Below are 20,503 nucleotides of genomic sequence, written 5' to 3'. Positions count from 1 at the left end.
GGGGATGTCTCGGGACTCTGACACTGCGTCTCTCTGGAGCCTTGGGCATCTTGCTTTGCTGCTCTGTGCCTCAGCGTCTGCGCTGTAAATGGGGGAAAGTGCTAATGGGGCCACCCAGCCAGGAGGGTTCTGCCTTCTCAGGTGCTTCACTCACCACCTTTGCACTTCAAGAGACATTTCACTTTCATCAATCCCTCTTCTTCTCTGTCTTTGCTTCCCTTGTGCCTGCAGTCTGAGGAAGAGAAGGAGAAAAAGAAAAAGAAGAAGAAAGGAGGAGGAGGAGAAGAAGCAGAAGAGGAGGAGCCGGACGAGAGCATGCTGGACTGGTGGTCCAAGTATTTTGCTTCGATTGAGACTATGAAGGAGGTGGGTGCAGAGCAGAGGAGGGGTGTATGTAGGGGGCAAGATGAAAATTGTTTCCTGCCTGCGAGGTCTCACCTATTTCCAGCTGCTTCCAAAGGCTTGGGGCTGTGCTGCTTTCCTCGCTAACCTTGCCCGACTGTCGGCAAGCCTGGTTTTTTACCTGGCAGAGCTGAGCAGGATTCCTCTTCCTTGAGCGCACTCTGGGTGGACTGGTTTGTATTCAGACACAGGTATTGAACAGCATCAGTGCTCAAGGCTGCACTGAGTAACTTTGATTTCTCCAGCGCTGCCAGAACCTCGCTCACGGCTCAGACGGGAAGAGCGAGCTGTGACCCTCAGTTAGGCACTTCCAGCGAGCACAGAGCTCGGCACAAGCACCCACTCCCTGTTCGCTTCATTTCTCCTCCAGCAACTCCGGCAGCAGGAAGCAGCCGCAGCAGAAGCGGAGGAGAAGGAAGAAATGGAGATTGCAGAGGGTAAGCAGGTTACGAACGAGAGAGGGAACATGGCAGGGAAAGGTAGGACCAGGACTCCTTTTGGTGCTTGAACACCCCTTTTGCAGCACGTCGTTGCTCTTCGGCCAAACCAGATGCTCACAGCGTGTTGTACATCCCTTGGTTCAATTTCTGGGAATGCAAGCCTGGTGTGGGCTGTGTTGGGCTGACATGCTAACGCCGGGTGAATCCAAATCAGGGCATGGTATTGTGGCAGCCTCCAACCCATCCGTGCTGGGAGGAAGGACATGTGCAAGCAATGCAGACTAGTGACCAGGACCCTTGCTATTGTCCGAGGACATTTTTTGTGCAATGGCAAGTTAGTATGGCATTAAAAGTCCCGTCACTTTGGCCATGCAGATGTCTAGCTATAGGACTGTGTGCTTGAAGTCTGTTGAGTACACCAAGTAATAGATACTTCCAGATCACCTTCATGGAGTTTTCCATCCTCGTTTTGCAGGAGGCTTAAAAAATTTTTTTAAATTTTGCTCCAGTTTTGCAAGGGAAGATTCCACCAGGCAAAAGGTCTGAGATTCACCTAATCTGAGTGCTTTTACCTGCATGTGGAGGCCTCCTTGTCTGCTGTTCTAGCACAGGCAGTGAAGAAAAATATGCACTTTTAGGGCAAGTTCTCTGATCTGTTTTCAATACTATGCTGCAATCAGATGAATTGTGCCCTAAATGTGGTTTTCTCTGAAGGAAGTCAGGGGGTCTGTAGCTCAGATGGGGTGTTGCAGATGTCTAAAGTTGGGTGAGACGAATTTTGTACCACAAGTGATGTGGGCCAAGAATACTGGTGAGTTGGGACATGTTGGTCAAGGATGATTTTGTCCAGTTGCATCCTGGAGGCTCCTTGCCAGTCCCACCAGCAGGACGTGGAGGGGTTTCCCTGAGGACTTTCTCATGCTCTCCATATGTCCCATGTCCCCATGACAGCAGGTTGCTGTCATGCCTGGGCAATGCAAAATCCATTAGCTGAGAAAAATACAGAGCCTGGTTTCTTTTGGAAGACTAGTCTTCACATGATGAGAAAGATGAGGGTGGGTCTTGCTGAGCTTGGAGACTACTCTGAGCAGCTTCTTCCTGAGCTTGCTGTCACGGCAGGGCTGCTGGGGGGTGTCTTGTGTCCCCCATTGTTTTCTTTCTGTCTTCTGCGAAGGGTCCATTTCCCCTTGGCACTCCCATTCCTTCCCCCTTTCCTCTTCCACATTAAGTCTTTGTCTGTTGTCATCTGTCTGTCCCCACCTGCATCGCCCAGCAGTCATGAAAGCTGACAGAGGCAGTGAGGGATGGGGATTGTAGAGGGGTGGGAGAAGTGTTCTTTGAACGTGCCTTTCCAGGCAGCCTGTTCCCAGTGTAGCTGATGTCCCTGGCTGGTGGTTGCTCTGAATAGAGACCCTAACAACCTGTCATTGCAGCTGGTGACGGGCAACACCTCTTTAAGGGCAGCAGCCTGTGCTCTGGTGCTGAGCATCAAGCACCGTCCCCTCTGCGATACCTAGGCTGGGGTTTTATTCTCCAGGCTGCATACAGCAGGAAAAGCCTCCAGTAGAAGGAAGAAAAGGAGATGCTGTGGGCAGGATCAGGTTTTCTCACTGCTGTTGAAGCTAGCCAGAGCCCAGCACTCTCAGTCCATGTTTTGTAGTCCTCCAAATGACTTCTGCTCAGGTCAGCTTTGGAAGCTCCCTGCACAGAGACTTCTGGGGTCCTGGAGATGCTGTGACCTGGGCAGCAGTGGCCAGAGTCAAGGAAAGACAGGAGAGGGCTGGGATGGGACTTGCAGGCAGTAGCAGCTGTCAGCTTTCATGCTCCTCCTGTTTGAAGGACTTTGATCAAGTCCCCCCCTCCCTGTCTCCTCCACCCTTCCTCACCCTCATTTCCAACTCCTCCCTCCCCGCCACTTCCCCTCGGACTCAGAAATCAAACTTGATGACTCTCTCATGAAAGGCTCCAAGGGTCAGGCGAAGAACAAGGAGAAGTCCAAGGCACCCAAAGACGATAAGAAAAAGAAGCAACAGCCAGCCCCCGAGCTTCCCGAGAAGAAGAACAAGCAGAAGATTGATGAACTGAAGGTGCGTGTGTCGGCAGGGGAGGAGACCTGCTCAGTGGCAGGCTGGAAGTCTGGCAGGATGGCAGTCCCAGCCACTGGAGATCAGAGCAGGATGGATCACCATGAGGCACCTTGCCTATCTGAGGGGTACCTAACCCTAGGTGAGATGTGCCTTGGGACTGCCAGCTTCTCTCCATAGTCTGAAGGAGTCAGAGGTAACACGCTTTACAGAAAAGGGGTTGCCCTGGGATAGGATCATCCTTGGGGCAGCTTGGATGTGCCCTGGCTGGCAGGAAGAGTTTTCCAGCCTGGCCATGGCTGGCCCAGCCAGGACTCGGGGCAGGGATGGGCTCTGTTCAATATACTGGCCCGTGGTGTTTATTAGGTTTAATGTAGTCTGTGATTCTGGGGTTCAGAAGCGGTTTGAATCTGGGTCTTGCACAGAGTGGGTGCAGCCGCCTTGCCCATTCAGCTGAGCTTCCCTCTCGGACGTTATCAGTTTGGGGAGGTGCTTGGGGCATCAAGGTCCAACCCAATGACCCTGGAGATCCTTTCCCTTCCTAGAGAATTGGGCATTGGGAGCTGAGGTGTCTGTGTTCCCTCTGAGTTGACTCGGTAGTCACCGTATCTTTTCGTCACCTTTTTTTCTTTTTACCTAATTCCCCTCCTTTAACTTTCTGTCATCTCAGGTCTTCAACAAAGAGCTGGAAACAGAGTTTGATTACTTTGAGGACTGGCTGCACACCTTCAACCTGCTCCGTGGGAAGATTGGGGACAACGACGACAATGCAACAGAAGAGGAGCGGATAGTGGGCAGGTTCAAAGTGAGTTTGGTTGCTGAGTCAGGCCAGGGCAGAGGCAGCTTGGGGACCCCTTGCCAACAGGTTTCTCTGCTGAAGCTGCGTTAGCAGGACGGAGCTGTATGCAACAGAAACCAATTTGCATTGACCCAGCTGCAGGCACCTTGCAGGGAGAGAAAGCCTCCCAAGATAGCGCCAGAAATCAGATAGCTTCAAAGAGCGCATCCGCAGAAGTGGTGATCTGCAAGCAAGCAGATCCTTGATGATTCTTACAGAAGGCCAAGGGAAAAGCAGATCCTTTTTCTTGCCCACTGTGGAAATAAGTCTTGCCCTGCGTTATCTCTGTGAACCGTTTTTCACCAATAGCAGTCACCTGGGCTCACGGCCATGTTGCACCATTGCCAGGACCCACGCAATGTAGGAGCACATCCGTCAGCTATAAGATTCTTGGACAAGAACCTTTTTTGAGGGTGGGATCCTGGCCAGATGAAACCTGTTGATGCCAGTTTTGCCCTTTGTTTGCTTAGCGGAGGAGATGAGCAGGCAGTTCCTCACTTCAGCTGGGATCAGATGCTTAGGGAGCATAGAAATCAGCAGTGTTTCATGTGGTAGTTCCCAGATTTTCCAGCCCATCCCTCATCAACCCTTTCATTCCCATTGCTTTTGTCCTCCTGTCAGTTTTACTCTTGGAAATCCCTGTCCACGAGCACCTTGCTAGTTCGATTCCTCTGCAGGCCTCCTTCCCTTTGTCCAATTTCTCTGCTCACGGTTGCAACCCTTGAAGAGGTGTTTGCACAGTGCAAGAATTTTCCAGATCTGGCCTGTCTGCTCCAGCACGTGGCCAGAAACAAGGATATTGACTGGGTCCTCAGGAAGGGTGGTTTGGGATGGGTCTGCTTACCCTGAGCCCCTGGGCAGCAGGACTCTCATCGGGCTGCGTGCTCCCTCGCACTAGGGCTCCATGTGCGTCTACAAAGTGCCGCTCCCTGATGATATCACCAAGGAGGCAGGATACGACCCCAACTTCGGCATGTTCCAGGGGATCCCCAGCAACGACCCCATCAACGTGCTGGTCCGAGTCTATATTGTGCGGGTGAGTATAACTGTGTGGCGTGGCAAGGCGTGATCCTGCGCTCCCTTCCACGGCGCACACCAGGAGCGGTCCCAAAGCTGTAGGGATGTTGGGTTTTAGCACTTAAGTGCATCAGGGCCAAGGATGCAGCATGAGGACTGAAGCAACTCATTGATGGGGACTTGAATGGTGTTTCCATAGCTGTGTGCTCCAAGCAGTGGGAGCAAGCCAGATCCAAGCTTCTGCCAGATCCAGAGACCTTTCTTCTGGTGTGTAGGATGGACCGGCCTGTCTGCCCTAGTGCTTAACTCAAGTTGAATAATTTGGGTCAGCCTGGACCACGAGGTGCTGGTTCCTTACATAGCCATGACAGCTCAGTGAAGCACGTGCAGAGCCGAATGGGAGCTGGCAGGGTCCAGCAGACCTGGCTGAAGGGCATGGCACCTCCTTGAACACGCACTGAGCTAACGCATGTTTCTTTATACGGAGTGTGCTCGGGAAAACATCCTTTCCTGACCCCTAAACTAGTCATCCGTGTGTCCCCAAGCATGTGAGTGAGGTACTGAAACCAGGCACCTGAGAGGGATCTCAGTCCTGCTAGAAGCACCTGGGCTGCTCTTTGTCATCACCTTGTCCTGATGTTTTACAAATGCAACCTACTTTTGGCGACATTTCCTACTAGCCTAATTCTCCATCTAGTGCTGCATCCCATTGCCCAGTGGGGTAACGAGTCTCCCATCCATCACCAACAGACTGAGGCTGCAGTGGTAGACACCAGCCCGATAGCACTAACAACAACCACGACTGGCTGAATGCGTCCTAGCATGGGCATCTGCTGTTGTGTGCCGTGATGGAGGATGGGACGGGAGAGTTTGGGGATACTCACCTCCTTTATGGGGAGAAACCAGAAGCCCTTGGCCCTAATGTAGTGTGTGGAGAGAACAAGAGGGGAAGGGGACAGTCGTCTTGCCATCTTGGTCAGGTTGTTGCTCTGGGTCTTTCTTTAGAGGCGCCTGTTTCTTTCCACTGATAAAAGAGATGCTAAAGGAGACTCTGGTTATGTCTCTCTGATGGGACACAGCCAGCCCTCATCCCTCCCCAAACCAGGACAGGGATTACACAAGGCAGGACTTATCCCCAGTTTAACCAAGCCACTCTACTTAGGAGGCCTGAAGAGCCTAGCCGCATGCCTATGGCCAGGCAAGGCCAGCTGGTCTCGGGGATGGAGAATGGGGCCACCCCTGAATTGTTCGCTACTGTGGATGGCACTGATGTATCTTCTCGTCTGTTCTCTACAGGCCACGGACCTTCACCCAGCTGATATCAATGGGAAAGCCGACCCCTACATTGCCATCAAGCTGGGGAAGACGGACATCAAAGACAAGGAGAATTACATCTCCAAGCAGTTGAACCCTGTCTTCGGAAAGTGAGTTGCCCCAGCCCTGTTACCTGTCTGCACCTGGAAGGGGTGAGCTAAGCCTGAGCCAAGCTTGCCAGCACTCAGACCTCCACCCTAGCCATCCCACAGCTGCTGCTTGGGCTCAAAAGACGGGACTCATCGCACAGAACTTTCCTTGCAAGCAGTGTAGGCATCCTCATTTCAGCCATCTGTCCTTCTTTGCCAGTGGTATGGTCAATATAGTAAAGGGTGTTTAAGAAATGTCCATATCTGATCAAGATTAAGTACCTACTTTAGGAATCATTAGGCCTGAACTCCAGTGAGAGTATGGCCTGGATCTCCAGTGTCAGACAAACTTAGTTTCAGGGCTATTGACATCCAGGTCAAGCAATCGCCCTCCTGCCTAGGGCTGCTGGATCTGAAAGAGCCCATGCAGAGGTTTAGTTAAAACCCCCACCTCAAATGTCCTGCAGTGGTAGATGTAAATTGAACGCTGTCCACAGATGGGAGCAGACCCACCTCACCCATAGAATCATAGAATCATTAAGGTTGGAAAAGACCTCTAAGATTATTGAGTCCAACCATCAACCCAACACCACCATGCCCACTAAACCATGTCCCTAAGCGCCTCATCTACACGTCTTTTAAATACTTCCAGGGATGGTGACACCATGTGTTTGTCTTGAGTAGCAGTCAAACCCTTCAACAGCTTTTCTCTTTCCCGTGGCCTAGATCCTTTGACATCGAGGCCACCTTCCCCATGGAGTCCATGCTGACAGTGGCGGTGTACGACTGGGACTTGGTGGGGACTGACGACCTCATTGGGGAGACCAAGATTGATCTGGAGAACCGCTACTACAGCAAGCACCGAGCTACTTGTGGGGTGTCACAGACTTACGCCATGTACGAGCAAAGCTTTCCTTGCCCAGCCTTCTGCCTGGACCCATGCCTGTCTCATCTTCCACATCAAGCCTAGATCTCCTGCAGGAATCTCCCTCCTGCTAATGGAGGAGTCTGTGCAGTACCCTCACTCTTAAGAGAGGTTTTGTGACCAGCACAGCAAGGCAGCAGAGGAGCAGGTTGTAAGGAGCCCAGGGCAGGGAGGAAGGGACTGAGGGGCACTGGTGGGACAGGGTAGAGGGGTGAAGCCAGAGCTGAAATAGCAGCAGGGCCAAAGGAGCAATTCTGGGCACCAGGAGTCAAGTGGGGTGCGCTGGGGATTTCAGGTCTAAGTCAGCACAGAGTAAAGGGGCTGGGGTGGAAGGGTGTTAGCCACGTGTAGAGGGGGGGCACAGAGGAACCTAGTCTGCTCTGAAGTTTCACGTTTGCTGCCTCCGATCCTTTCCCCGTGAATCCTGGGTCCTTCATGGCAGTAGCATTTGTTTTGCTGGCAGAGGGGAAGAAAATCGCTTTTTCCTCCAAATCTTGCTACTATTTCACTGACCTTGCCCTCCTATTCACAGACATGGTTATAACACCTGGCGTGACCCCATGAAGCCCTCCCAAATCCTGTCCAAGCTGTGCAAAGAGGGCAAGGTGGATGGGCCGCACTTTGGGCCAGGAGGAAGAGTGAAAGTTGCCAACAGGGTCTTCACCGGCCCCACGGAGATTGAGGATGAAAATGGTACCTGCCCCATGGGATGAAGGTTGTGGAGGGGAGCAGGGGTCTGGGGTGTCCCCTCATCATCCAGGATTGGAGACACATGTAGTGGCCCCATCACCCCAAAGCAGCACTGCAATCACTCTCCATCCACCACTTTAAATGGACCTTCCAGTATGTGACCAGTTAGAGAGAGTCTTATAGACCACCCAGGCCAGTGGGTTGCTGTCAGAATCACTCATGGGCGTCCGTGGCATAGCATCACCAAAGCTGCCTTTGAGAACTTCCTCCTGGCAGCATATGCCCAAAGAGCAATGAAGACAGCCCACCCTGGCCTTTCCAGGGTTTAGGAAGCCATTCTCCATGTAACTGCATCCCCAAACAGTGGTTGTGTCCCAACGCACTCGCATGTGCCCAAGAAAGATGAAGGCAGGCCAGGAGGGGTGCAGAAGAGGAGGAGAACATGGTCAATGGATTTAGAGCTTGTTCAGCCTGGGAAAACACAGGCTGGCAGAAGATCTTCTGTAAATGACTAGTGTTAGAGAGAGGGAAAGAGAGGAGTGAGGAAGTGTTGGCTGAAGGACAAACCGTACACAAGGAAATGGAGAGGAGTAGCTAGTAGGCAGTTCTGTGCTCTTGGACTAGGGGTAGAGGAACAGGGTTGTTTGCTGTCCCTGGTGTGTCTCTGCCCAGTTCTCCAAGCTCAGCCCTCCCTTTGCCCACACAGGTCAGAAGAAGCAGACGGATGAACACCTGGCCCTGACTGTGCTGCGCCACTGGGAGGACATCCCACGGGCAGGCTGCAAGCTGGTCCCTGAGCACGTGGAGACGCGTCCGCTGCTGAACCCTGACAAGCCGGGCATCGAGCAGGTCCTCAAAGTCCCGGAGCAGAATTGGAGGCAGCCCACGCTGCAGGGCCTCCAAGCAGAGATGTCAGCTGGGCAGACCACCCGTAACCCACCTTGTCGTGGGCAGCGGAGGTGGGGGGGAAGCATCCTGCAAAGAGCAGCACTTGGGCATCAACAGCCCTTAACAGTCACCTGTTGACCCCAGCAGACTAAATCTTCTGTGCCTCTCCTGCTCCAGCCTGCATCCATTTCATACCCCCGAGCCCCTCGGTCCCCTGACTCCCCACGCCTGTGCACCTTGGCACCACGCCATGCCAGGAGATGCTCTTCTGCAGGGGGTGAAAAAGGACTCGTGGCATGGGGGAGCCCTGCCTTGCCCCATATCTGGCAGGGTTCGGTGCTGCAGGCCCTGCCCCACATCTGGCGTGGCCAGACTGACGTTGAAGGGCAAAAGGAGCTGGGGAGGGACACACGCTGCTGGGGTGGGGGGGGGGGCAAGGAGGGACAAGGGGAGCTGACTGCGCCTCTTCAACCTTGCAGGGTCGCCTGGAGATGTGGGTGGACATGTTCCCCATGGACATGCCAGCGCCCGGCCCTGCCACTGATATTTCCCCCAGGAAACCAAAGAAGTAAGGAACCTCCCGGCCAACCAACCCCAGGGAAAACTCAAGGCTGGGGATGGAGCCCTGCTTCTCCCCTCTCCTGCTGCTGTTCCATGGCCCAGCCCGGCCCTCTGCCTGGGTACCTCAACCACGCTGGCATTTCCAGACATCCCAAGACTGGAGCCATTGAGTGATGTCTTCCCCTCCCAGGGCGGCTGCTGAAGGGTGGTATCCCGCCTGTTCCATCCTCTGCAGCTCCCCATCTCTCTCGTCTGCGTAGACTAGGAAATTAAATTGTTAGCCAGTCCCCGGCACGGGGCCGGGGCAGACCAGCGCGCCCAGCCCTGACCCCCTCCCAGGGTTAGCCCAGGGCAGGGCATCCCTGGGCAGTTTGGATGGGCCCGTTCCAGGAGGCTTTGGCTGGAGCCCGGAGCAGGGAAGGTTACTGGGACAGAGTTGGTCAATCCAAGCAGGATAGAGCAGGCAGTGTAATAAAGAGTTCTTCCCTCCCCACCCTGCCTTCTCCCAACTCATTTAGAGAGAAGAAAGACGTTTCTTCCCTCGGCATCCCTCCTGGCCCTGCCGTACCCTGCTAGACTCTGTCCTTGGGCCCCTTTTCCCACCCCCCGGGCCGGGATACAGGGGCAGCACTGGGCATCCTGGTGGCAGTCCCTTGCAGTCCTGTGCCCAGCAGACGATGCCTTGGATGGAGAGAATGTCCCCTGATCCCAGTGGGCTGCAGGTGGGGTCTGAAGAGCAGGGCAGGCAGCTGCAGGAAAGCTGAGGCCAAGGGCAAGATCCAGACACTAGCGCAGACTGGAAAAGCAGAGGGTTGTCTACCGTGCAGCCCAGGACAGCCGCGCTCAGCAGTGACCCATGAGCTGGAGCTGAGATGTTCCTATTGATGGGCTGAAGAGAGGGTTTGCAGGTACATAGCCTGTTGCAAGCAAGGTTAGGCCTGGTTCTCGTCCTAGGGGTTTAATCCATCTCCTGTCTTTGCTGGGAGCATCTGGCACCACCTGATGCTAGCTGTAGGTGCTGGAGAGGCACAGCATGGGACAAGCTCCCACCCATGGGTGCGCTGGGGCTGGAGGAGGTGGCAGGAGTCCCACAGTTGGGCTCAGCCAGGGCACTGCCAGGGGCAGATGCCAGAGGAGGTGGGTTAAGGAAGCTGTAAATCCCCTTCCCCTCACCTGTAGGATTCCCTGGTACTTCTAGCGATGTGTTGTGCTTGTGGTCGCATGGCTGCGTTTCTCTGCCACCGTCCCCCAGCCTTCCCCCAGCCTTTCCACGTTGCAGCTGCGCCCTGCGAGGAATCTGGCTTCTGCTCTTCCTCCGCCTGCTCCCACCAGAGCTGCTTTCTCCATCACCAAAATACCCAACCAAGCCGAATGTGGCTGGGAAACCCCGGGTTGCTGCGCACAAAAGGCAGTGCTGGGAATATCTCGGAGTCTCTGAACCTGCTGGAGTCCTAAGAAGGACTATGATGCCCAGCGGGCTGCCCTGGACATGGGAGCAGGGTTTGCTTCTGAAGGCAGCAATAAATCCCCCTCATTTCTAGGGGGTGACAGTAAGGTGGGGAAACCAGGAAGAGAGCTGGACTGTTTTGCAGACCCCATTTTAGCCACAAATCTACCAAAGACCAAGCATGGGCTGTCCCCTTGAGCCTTTGGCTTGGGTCTTGCAGTGGAAGGTAAAGCTCCCCTTGCTGCCCTGCTCACCCTGCCTGGCCTGATCCGAGCTCATGCACAGATCCTCCCCCTGTTCTTGCCCTCATGATCCCTAAGATCCCCGTGAGCAGTTCCCTGCGGTCTCGGTGCCTGGCCCCGGTTTCTGGCAGCATCACGCCATTCCCTCCTGCCCCTTCCCCTGCCCCCGTGCCTCACCTCCTTGTCTCCCTTCCTCCTGCCAGATATGAGCTTAGAGTGATAGTGTGGAACACAGACGAGGTCATCCTGGAGGACGATGACTACTTCACTGGCGAGAAATCCAGTGACATTTTTGTCAGGGGGTAGGTACAACGTGGCATGCCAGCACCACCTCCTCTGCTCCTCCCTGGGGGGGTCCTAGTGCTCGCGGGGGTCCCCGGGGTGGTTTTGGAGCGGGGAGGGGGAGGTACGACACGGACTGTGGTGCAGGGGCAGATAGTGCCATTGTCTTCTGTGCTGTTTCTTGCCTCTCCATCTCTCTCTCTTGGCTGCACGACCCGCTGCGTGTGCCTGGCCTGGCCGCCCAGCTTTGAGCTGCGGGTTATTATCTGGAACACCGATGAGGTGGTTTTGGAAGATGATGCTTTCCTGGCGGGAGAGAAGATGTCTGACATCTATGTCAGGGGGTAATGGCCGAGGCCTCACTGCTTGGTCCCGTTTGCCCCTCTTCCCCTTTTTGAGCTTGTCTTGATGCCCCCACTTGGCATTTCAGCCCTGCAACCTCCAATTCCAGCATCTGGAGCCAAATTGTGGTTAGTTCCCATCGCCGCTTCACTCTCACCCAGCAGCAGGGCAAAGCCCCTTCCAAAACTCGCCCGTACAGAGCTGAGGGGACCCACACCTCTCATAGCCCAGTTCTTTACAGGACCTCAAATCAATGCAACGGCACTTCGGGCGGGTGGCTGACTGCATAGTCAGCCCCACCACTCTGTTAAACTGCTCGCTGCTTCATCTGCAGCCTCACCAGCTCAGGCCAGGTCTTCTCTGCTTGCACCTCGTGCTGCTCTCAGAAAACTGGGTTTGTTTTGGCATTTCGGGTCCTATCAGCCCAGTGGCTTTTCTGCAAGGGCTCAGTTTTGGGGCCGGTCCTGTTCAATATCTCTATCAACGATCTGGACGAGGGGATCGAGTGCTCCCTCAGTCCGTTTGCAGATGACACCAAGTTGGGCGGGAGTGTTGATCTGCTGGAGGGTGGGAAGGCTCTGCAGAGGGACCTGGACAGGCTGGATCGATGGGCCGAGGCCAATGTATGAGGTTCAACAAGGCCAAGTGCCGGGTCCTGCACTTGGGCCACAACAACCCCAGGCAACGCTACAGGCTTGGGGAAGAGTGGCTGGAAAGCTGCCCAGAGGAAAAGGACCTGGGGTGCTGGTTGACAGCCGGCTGAACATGAGCCGGCAGTGTGCCCAGGTGGCCAAGAAGGCCAACGGCATCCTGGCCTGTATCAGAACTGGTGTGGCCAGCAGGAGCAGGGAGGTGATCGTGCCCCTGTACTGGGCACTGGTGAGGCCGCACCTCGAATCCTGTGTTCAGTTCTGGGCCCCTCACGACAAGAAGGACATGGAGGTGCTGGAGCGTGTCCAGAGGAGGGCAACGAAGCTGGTGAAGGGCCTGGAGCACAAGTCTGATGGGGAGCGGCTGAGGGAACTGGGGGTGTTCAGCCTGGAGAAGAGGAGGCTGAGGGGAGACCTCATCGCGCTCTACAGCTACCTGAAAGGAGGTTGTAGCGAGGTGGGGGTCGGTCTCTTCTCCCAAGTAACAGCGATAGGACGAGAGGAAATGGCCTCAAGTTGCACCAAGGGAGGTTTAGATTGGACATCAGGAAAAATTTCCTTACTGAAAGAGTGGTCAGGCCTTGGAACAGGCTGCCCAGGGACGTGGTGGAGTCACCATCCCTGGAGGTATTTAAAAGACGTGTAGATGTGGCACTTAAGGACATGGTTTAGTGGGCATGGGTTGACAGTTGGACTTGGTGATCTTAGAGGTCTTTTCCAACCTGTATGATTCTATGATTCCATGAATCTGAGATGCTCCAGCCCTTCCCCATCTGTGTGGTGGGAGATCACTTGACCTTTGTGTTTGTGGGGCAGAGCAAGGCATCGGCACGCTCAGAGCCCAAGAGAACAACCCTGCACTGGCTGCCCGTGCATGGAGTTGTGTCCCTGCCAGCTGCAGTCCCCCAGGACAAACGGACGTACAAAAACCTGAGAGCACCCCGGGGAACGGAGATGCCTTGGCTCATCAGAGAAAGGGGATGGGAGACATTCAGAGTCTTTAAAACAAAGCTGTATTCCCCCGGGGCCCAGACTTGATGGTATGAACCATCCTCCGTGTCCCTTTTGCTCTGGGAATCCTGCTCACTAACAGAAAATTAGGGGCAAAAGCACATGCAATGGCAAGGTCGGCATGGCCACCCCATCTCCCAGGGTGGTATGACTGGGACCCCACTGTCTCCAGTGACACGGTGCCCACGGTGCCTATCTGAGCTGGGCACTTCAGGTCCCTTCGCTGGAGATTGGGCCAGCAGAGACAACCCCACCCTCAAGCAGAGCCTGCAGCAGGCCCTCAATACCTCTGATGGGCTCGGATAGATGTGCCCTGACACAGGGAGCCTGCGGTGACCAGCACAGACCAAGCTGCCTCCACAGGGCCAACTGCCATGGAGTGAGGTCTCTACAGGCTCCCCTGGGCCTGTCCACTCCACCAGTGTGGGATGGGGACATCCTTCCAGCATGCTTTACTCCAGACTCCCCAGCAACGCTCCTTGCTCCTGTCCACCTCTTTACCTGCCCAGAGAAAGACCCCTGACACCCCCCTTGCATTTCTTGCTCTCCGACCCCCCTCTTCCCTCTAGGGCCCTCCTGCCCCCGTGCCCATTCTGCCCCTTGGAGATGCTGCTGCGGTGATTCAAGCAGCCCCAGCCCATTGCTCACGCCTTTTAGGTCCTCCCAGTCTGTCCGTGCCTTGCTGGTCTGGAGACATCCTTGCTGCATGCACAGGATGGTCCTGTGCCCTCTCCTCCCTGCTGTAACATGTGCCACCCCTCTCATCCCTCTGGACCCTGCAGGTGGCTGAAGGGTCAGCAGGAGGACAAGCAAGACACGGACGTCCATTACCACTCACTCACTGGTGAAGGCAACTTCAACTGGCGCTACATCTTCCCCTTTGACTACCTGATGGCGGAGGAGAAGATCGTCATCTCCAAGAAGGAGTCCATGTTCTCCTGGGATGAGACCGAGTACAAGATCCCAGCTCGCCTCACCCTGCAGGTCTGGGATGCTGACCACTTCTCGGCCGACGATTTCCTTGGTAAGCAGGGGGTCCGCTGAGCTGGGGCAATGGGGCAGGCAGCAGGGAGCCCATGGCTGGACAAGTACGGAGTAGTGCGGGATGAGACAAAGCCTATATAGGAACGGAACCTGGAAGGGCAGCTCCGGTCCAGTCCACAACACCCTACAAACCCCTTTAGATGCTGCTGGTAAGAGCAGGTAGGATGAGAGCCCGTCTCCACAGGCTGCTCCTGTAGCAAAGGTGTCAGCTTCTTAGCTCCCAGAGCTAGTTCAGAATTGCTCTCTAGGGCAGGAGATGCTGGCCCAGCCCACCTCCAGCCGAGGACTCAGTATTTTGGGTCATAGCATCATAGAATAGTTTGGATTGATTGACCTTTAAAGATCATCCAGTCCAACCCCCAGCTGTGGGCAGGGACATCTTCAACTCGATCAGGTTGCTCAGAGCCCCATCCAACCTGACCTTGAATGTTCCCAGGGATGGGGCATCTACCACCTCTCTGGGCAACCTTGTGCCAGGGTTTCACCACCCTCAGTGTAAAAAATTTCTTCCTTATACCTAGTCTGAATCTACCCTCTTAGTTTAAAACCCTTCCCCCTCGTCCTGTCACAACAGGCCCTGCTAACATCTGTGCTCCCCTTTCTCCTGCCAGGGGCCATCGAGCTGGACCTGAACCGCTTCCCCCGGGGAGCCAAGACATCGAAACAGTGCAGCCTGGAGATGGTGACGAACGAGGCAGAGCTGCCCATGATCTCCATCTTCAAGCAGAAGCGGGTGAAGGGCTGGTGGCCGTTCGTGGCCAGAGATGAGAATGATGAGCTGGAGATCACAGTAAGGATGGGGACAAGGGAGGGATTTTGCATCCCGGGGACTGCACTCTTTGCAGACACCCTCCACCTCCCCGCACTTGCCTCTGTTCCCTCAGGTCCCCTCTGTCACCATGTCCTGGGGGGATGAGGTGGGGAGCATTGCCTAGGTCTCAGCACAACTCTGCTCCCTGCAGGGGAAAGTCGAGGCTGAACTGCACCTTCTGACAGCAGAGGAGGCAGAGAAATCCCCCGCCGGGCTGGCTCGCAACGAGCCTGATCCACTGGAGAAACCCAAGTAAGTAGGAAACCTCGTTCCCCAGCAGGCACCTGGGCTTCTGGGAGATGCCCAGGGAGGGAGCCAGGCATGGGGAGGTGAGGGTTGCACTGAGGGGTGTAGAAATGAGGGACATGGGCAGAACCATCTCTACTGGTTCCCCCCCACTGCCTGCTATTCACTGCCCCGCTGCTTTTCCTTACTTTATTCCTCCTCTGCCCCTCTTCTTGGCTCCATTCCCTTTCCTTGGCCTCGAACCTCCTCCTCCTCCCCTCCGGTCCTCACCATAAGACTCCAGCTTCAACTAGAATCCTCACGCTCCCTCACGAACCTGCATTACTCCATCTGGCACACGTCATGCTGACTCCCCTTGTCCACCCTCCTGATCCTCCTGGTTGGGCTCTTTCACCCTGTGCAGGCTTACCCAGGGAAGGGGATCCTGCACCTCCCTTTGCCCACCATGTCCATTGTTGCCTGCCGTGCATCCCTTCTCCATGGCATTAATGATGGGAATTTGCTTCCCCTGCAGCCGCCCGGACACATCCTTCATCTGGTTCCTGAACCCGCTGAAGTCCATCAAATACCTCATCTGCACGCGCTACAAGTGGCTCATCATCAAAATCGTGCTGGCCCTGTTGCTCCTCATCATGATCGCCCTCTTCCTCTACAGCATGCCAGGCTACATGGTCAAGAAGCTGCTGGGAGCATGAAGCATGGGAGCCTCCCCCATGTCCCCAGCCCCGCGCCAGCACCTTCCCTGGCCCCAAACCCTTCTCCTCCCCGCAGCCTCTCAGCAGCTTCGGGGGACATCTCCTCCCTGCTGCTACTGCTGCTGGGCCTCCTCTTGTGTTCCTCCTTTGTGGGTCCCATTTGTGGCTCTAGTCCCAGAGAAATGGGGCTGGAAGATGGCGCTGGTCCCGAGGTTGCGCATCCCTCACCGGGGCTGGTAGAGGTGCCCAGCAGGCTACTGTGGGGCACCCAGGCTGGGGGTCTCAGAGCCTTTTGCCCACTGGGGCCACGGCAGGTGCCCTCCCAGGGAGCTCGGCCCCAGGGGAGGGGGAGCGAGAGCTGGGGCTGCATCCGAAAAGCTCGTTGGAGGGACATTGAGAAGCAAGGATGAAGCAGGGACCTGGGCTGGAGCAGCTGGGGACACGCCAGCCCCCCCAGGGTGGGGACGAGGCACAGAGCGGCCCCAACGCCTGTCCCCCCCACCAGCACTGTCCCTGCTCCGCTCCCTGTGAGCTCCCTGCGGCCTTCTCGATTCTCGGTTTATTTTGTTTGGATTGGCATGTACTGCGGCTGGAGTCTGTCTTGCCGTGCATATTAGGGGAGGGCTCTTTTCTCAGCTCACTGCAATATTCAGTGAAAAGCCACCTTTCTCAGCTCCAAGTGTGCAAGACCCTCACTAAAGAATTGAGGAGATCTCGGGGATGTATTTAGGATACTACTGGTTTAATCAGTCAATAAAAATCGTCTTTCACTTCCAGATTCTCTGCCGAGGTCTCGCTTTAGTGGGGAGACCGCTCGTCGCTGGCTGCTTTTCAAGACGAGCCCTTTTCTCTTTCCCTCCGTCTGCCCCGCTGCTTCCCAGCCTTTTCCCGCTGCCTCTCCCCGTTCCGGTGCCCTGGGCGGCAGCCTGCTCCCCCAGCTGCACGGGGACCAGGACAGGCATGGCCCTGCCTACCCCTCTGGGCAGGACAGCAGGCGTGGGGACCGAGAGGGGCTGCTGCTGGGCAAGGAAGCCCCCGTCACTTCTCTCCATCATCTGCCGGCTGCACGGGGGAGGGGTGCCCATCCAAAAAGAGAAAGAGGAGGCAAGGAGGGACCCCAGGGCTCCATTTGTCCCCAAGCAGGAACCCCCGGGGCAGGGAGGCCCTGCAGAGGCCCAGGCTGGGGGCAGAGGGGGGCCCTGGGGTCCAAAGGGCGGCTCTGGGCAAAGGGGCTTTGGGGTGTGTGAGCAGCGGGCATCCCCTGGGCATCCCTGGCATTTGCCCTTGTCCTCCGCAAGCCCCGCGGGACACGCACCTCCCTTGTCCTCGTCCGCGCATCAGGGTCCGTGCCGGATCCTGCCTCTCCGCGTGCTTTCCCTCTGTGTCCAAACCAAAAACCAACGAGAGGCCGTCACACCTCCCACCGTCATCCCAACGCTCCCAGACCACGCTATCCCGTCCTCCAGAAACACCTCCTGGACAACACAGCTTCGGCGGCTGCACGAGACAGCCCGGTCCCGTCCCCGTCCTCCCATGCTGTGCTCACCCTGCCCACGCTCCTCCCAGTCCCACCTTTTCTTGCCGGTGCTCCTTACGCCTCCGTCCCCATGGCGTGGAAGAGCGCGTCGACCTTGAACCGGAGATCGAAGGGCAGCGTCTCGTCCTCTTCCTCATCGGAGCTCACTACTCTCCGCAACCAGCGCTGCCCGGCCTCGACGCTCTTCCGCACGCTGGCCTTCAGTTGGGTCCAGGACCGCTGGACGCGCTGCAGACTGAGCCCCCGCCCCAGGCCCTTGTACCCCACCCAGGGCAGGGGCTCCTCCCCAACTCCCTGCAGCCGGTCCGGGGCCCGGGGGAGAGGGGCCACGTGGGGACCACGCTGGGCAGAGACTCCTCCTGCCCATCCTCCTCCAGCTGCAGCTCTGCGCTGCTGGTGTCGCTGCACTGGCTCCGTCTCTGCCTTGCGTCCTGCCCGGCCTTGGCGTATCTCCCCGCTGTGATCCTCTTGCCGGTCTCCAGAAAGGACTTGTAAGACGGTCGGAGGCCACGCTCTGGGTACAAAATGAGACACCTTGCTCACGTACAGCACTGCCACTGCCTGTGCTACTAAACGAGAGGGGCAGGACATCAGCTAAAGCGCTGGTCTATAATTGTCCATGCTACTTGATCTCTACCAAAGCCCCTGCCATCACTGTAGCCTCCCGACACCTGCACTCTGCCAAGCCATGCCCAGGCAGTTTGGGGGCTAGAAGGGCCGTAGACCATTCCCCATAGGCAGGCTGCATAAAATCCTTGTTTAGGAGCATGAGTGGAAGGGTTCAGTATCAGGCTGCAGTACAAGCCGTACGTATATGCCATCAGGTGCAAGGAATAAGCCCAGGCCTGTTTCATTTACCGAGAGGTGTATATCCTGTCGGGCTACTAGCAGTTCCGCGCTGCTGGTCATTTCTGGACATAAAAAGTTGAGAAGAAAAACCTGCATTGATGCTGCTGATCAGAGAAGTAAAACAAAAGAGGGTAAGGAGCAGCCTTTCAATCCCAGTCTTGATCAAAGATCTTCGACAACGTTCAGAGCAGCGATGCTTCTGCAGACACCTCAGGACATCTTCTCCTTTCCATGTTCTCACCAAAGGCAACACATCTCTCTGCCGGGGCAACCAGGATGTGACACCACACAATCCATTTGTTTCTGTTGACCTGACAGTTGGATGCTGTCCTTCCTAAGGCGATGAGGGAAAGTTCAGTGATTTCCGAGAGGCTTGGGATTTGCTTTAGCTATGGTAGGGATAGGGCAGCAATGAAATTCCTGTCTATATCCTGGACGGACTTTCACAGGGCATTGCAATAGTGGACTTCATGAGTTGGGTGCTGTAGCCCTTTTATGGATCTTGAACCATGTTCTTCTCTCCGAAGACCTTAGACGCTGGTCCTGCATCAGCATTCACCTTCGACTCTGAGAAGACCTGAAGCTACCAAAGTCTGAATTAATTTTCTCCATTTAGACCGTGCCTATGTTCTCAGAAGAAAGAGGCAGCTCTGTGGTAGGGTAAATTTCAAACAGTGCCAAATCAAAATTGTAGTATCAAAGATGTTGAGGCAGCCACTCCCTTCTTCCCTGTGGGCAAGAGTGGCTTACAAGACCAAATCCAGCTCAAAAAAACTAATCCACGAGGCTGAATCATTAGCATTTCACCTTTACTGATTATATCCCTGATACTCTCTGTACCTTCAGCAGGGACTGCAAGGGGTCAAGGCCAAAACTCCACCCTACAGTAATTCCATAATTAATTCTGTGGTGGCATAGTATTTTGGTGTGGGCCAATTTTAGCATCAGTGGACCCATCTATGCTGATTTCTAAACCGACACATCATTTCCACCAGGACAGGACATAAAAAAACCTCAGCCAGGTTCAGACTTGAGCCCAGCTACATGAAGGACAGAACGGTGCTTTCTCCAAAGACCTTCCAGCTTGTTTCAAAACAATAACTATAGCACGGAGTGGGAGGGGAGGGAGGGGAAAGGACAGAAGGGAACCAAGCTCTCAGGGGGTATTTCGGGGAGCCGTGGGTTATCTCCCACACGTAGACCTGCTCCCCGCCGACGGCCAGCTCAAGGCCCAGCCCCATTTCCAGCTGCAGGTCCTCCTCGTGCACCAGGATGTCTGCGGTGCCAAGGCAGGCAGCCAGCGTGTGCCCGTCCTCTTCTGCCGCGGGCTCGCTACCCGTGAGGCACCGACGGCACTGCAGGCAGACGGGGTATTCTGTCCTTATGCCTTCGTGCGGGACTGGAGCGCCACTATCCTGGGAGTCCTTCAGCTTTCCCAGCAGGTCGAGGCAGGTTTGGGTTACGTCCAGGGACTCCATCAGGGATCTGGCAAGCTCATCCATGTCGGTGGTGGAAGGCTGGTTCCTGAGGAGCTCTGAGCTGGTGTCAGCACTGAAACTTCCACCGTGACCCATGTCTCCTGTCTCCTGGAAGAGATTCCTTGCTTCCCCACCGTAGTTAGAATCATTAAGGTTGGAAAAGACCTCTAAGATCATCGAGTCCAACCGTCAACCCAACACCACCATGCCCACTAAACCATGTCCCTAAGCACCTCATCTACACGTCTTTTAAATACCTCCAGGGATGGTGACTCCACCACTTCCCTGGGCAGCCTGTTCCAAGGCCTGACCACTCTTTCAGTATTGAAGCCATTTCCTCTCATCCTATCGCTGTTACTTGGCAGAAGAGACCAACACCCACCTCGCTACAACCTCCTTTCAGGTAGTTGTGGAGCGCGACAAGGTCCCCTCTGAGCCTCCTCTTCTCCAGGCTAAACAGTCCCAGTTCCCTCAGCCGCTCCCCATCAGACTTGTGCTCCAGGCCCTTCACCAGCTTCGTTGCCTTCTCTGGACACGCTCCAGCACCTCCATGTCCTTCTTGTCGTGAGGGGCCCAAAACTGAACACAGGATTCGAGGTGCGGCCTCACCAGTGCCCAGTA

The 20,503-nt window shown here is 55.6% G+C and overlaps 1 protein-coding gene across 1 annotated transcript in view; it reads left to right on the top strand.

Annotated features, from left to right (window-relative positions):
* The window catches only part of OTOF (otoferlin), a 111,583-nt gene extending 94,789 nt beyond the window's left edge, over nt 1–16,794 (top strand). The window contains exons 36-50 of the mRNA XM_075144605.1: nt 232–366; nt 773–839; nt 2,805–2,929; nt 3,597–3,731; nt 4,663–4,800; nt 6,078–6,205; nt 6,911–7,081; nt 7,642–7,802; nt 8,506–8,648; nt 9,167–9,255; nt 11,141–11,239; nt 14,005–14,246; nt 14,878–15,056; nt 15,229–15,329; nt 15,838–16,794. Coding sequence (XP_075000706.1) covers nt 232–366; nt 773–839; nt 2,805–2,929; nt 3,597–3,731; nt 4,663–4,800; nt 6,078–6,205; nt 6,911–7,081; nt 7,642–7,802; nt 8,506–8,648; nt 9,167–9,255; nt 11,141–11,239; nt 14,005–14,246; nt 14,878–15,056; nt 15,229–15,329; nt 15,838–16,018 — 2,094 coding nt within the window. The 3' untranslated portion in view covers nt 16,019–16,794. The remainder of the gene's footprint in view (nt 1–231; nt 367–772; nt 840–2,804; nt 2,930–3,596; nt 3,732–4,662; nt 4,801–6,077; nt 6,206–6,910; nt 7,082–7,641; nt 7,803–8,505; nt 8,649–9,166; nt 9,256–11,140; nt 11,240–14,004; nt 14,247–14,877; nt 15,057–15,228; nt 15,330–15,837) is intronic.
* The last annotated feature ends 3,709 nt before the right edge of the window (nt 16,795–20,503 follow it).

This window comes from Calonectris borealis, chromosome 3 (assembly GCF_964195595.1).
Source record: "Calonectris borealis chromosome 3, bCalBor7.hap1.2, whole genome shotgun sequence".
In the NCBI taxonomy this organism is placed as follows: Eukaryota; Metazoa; Chordata; class Aves; order Procellariiformes; family Procellariidae; genus Calonectris; species Calonectris borealis.
This window is presented reverse-complemented; position numbering and strand designations above follow the sequence as displayed.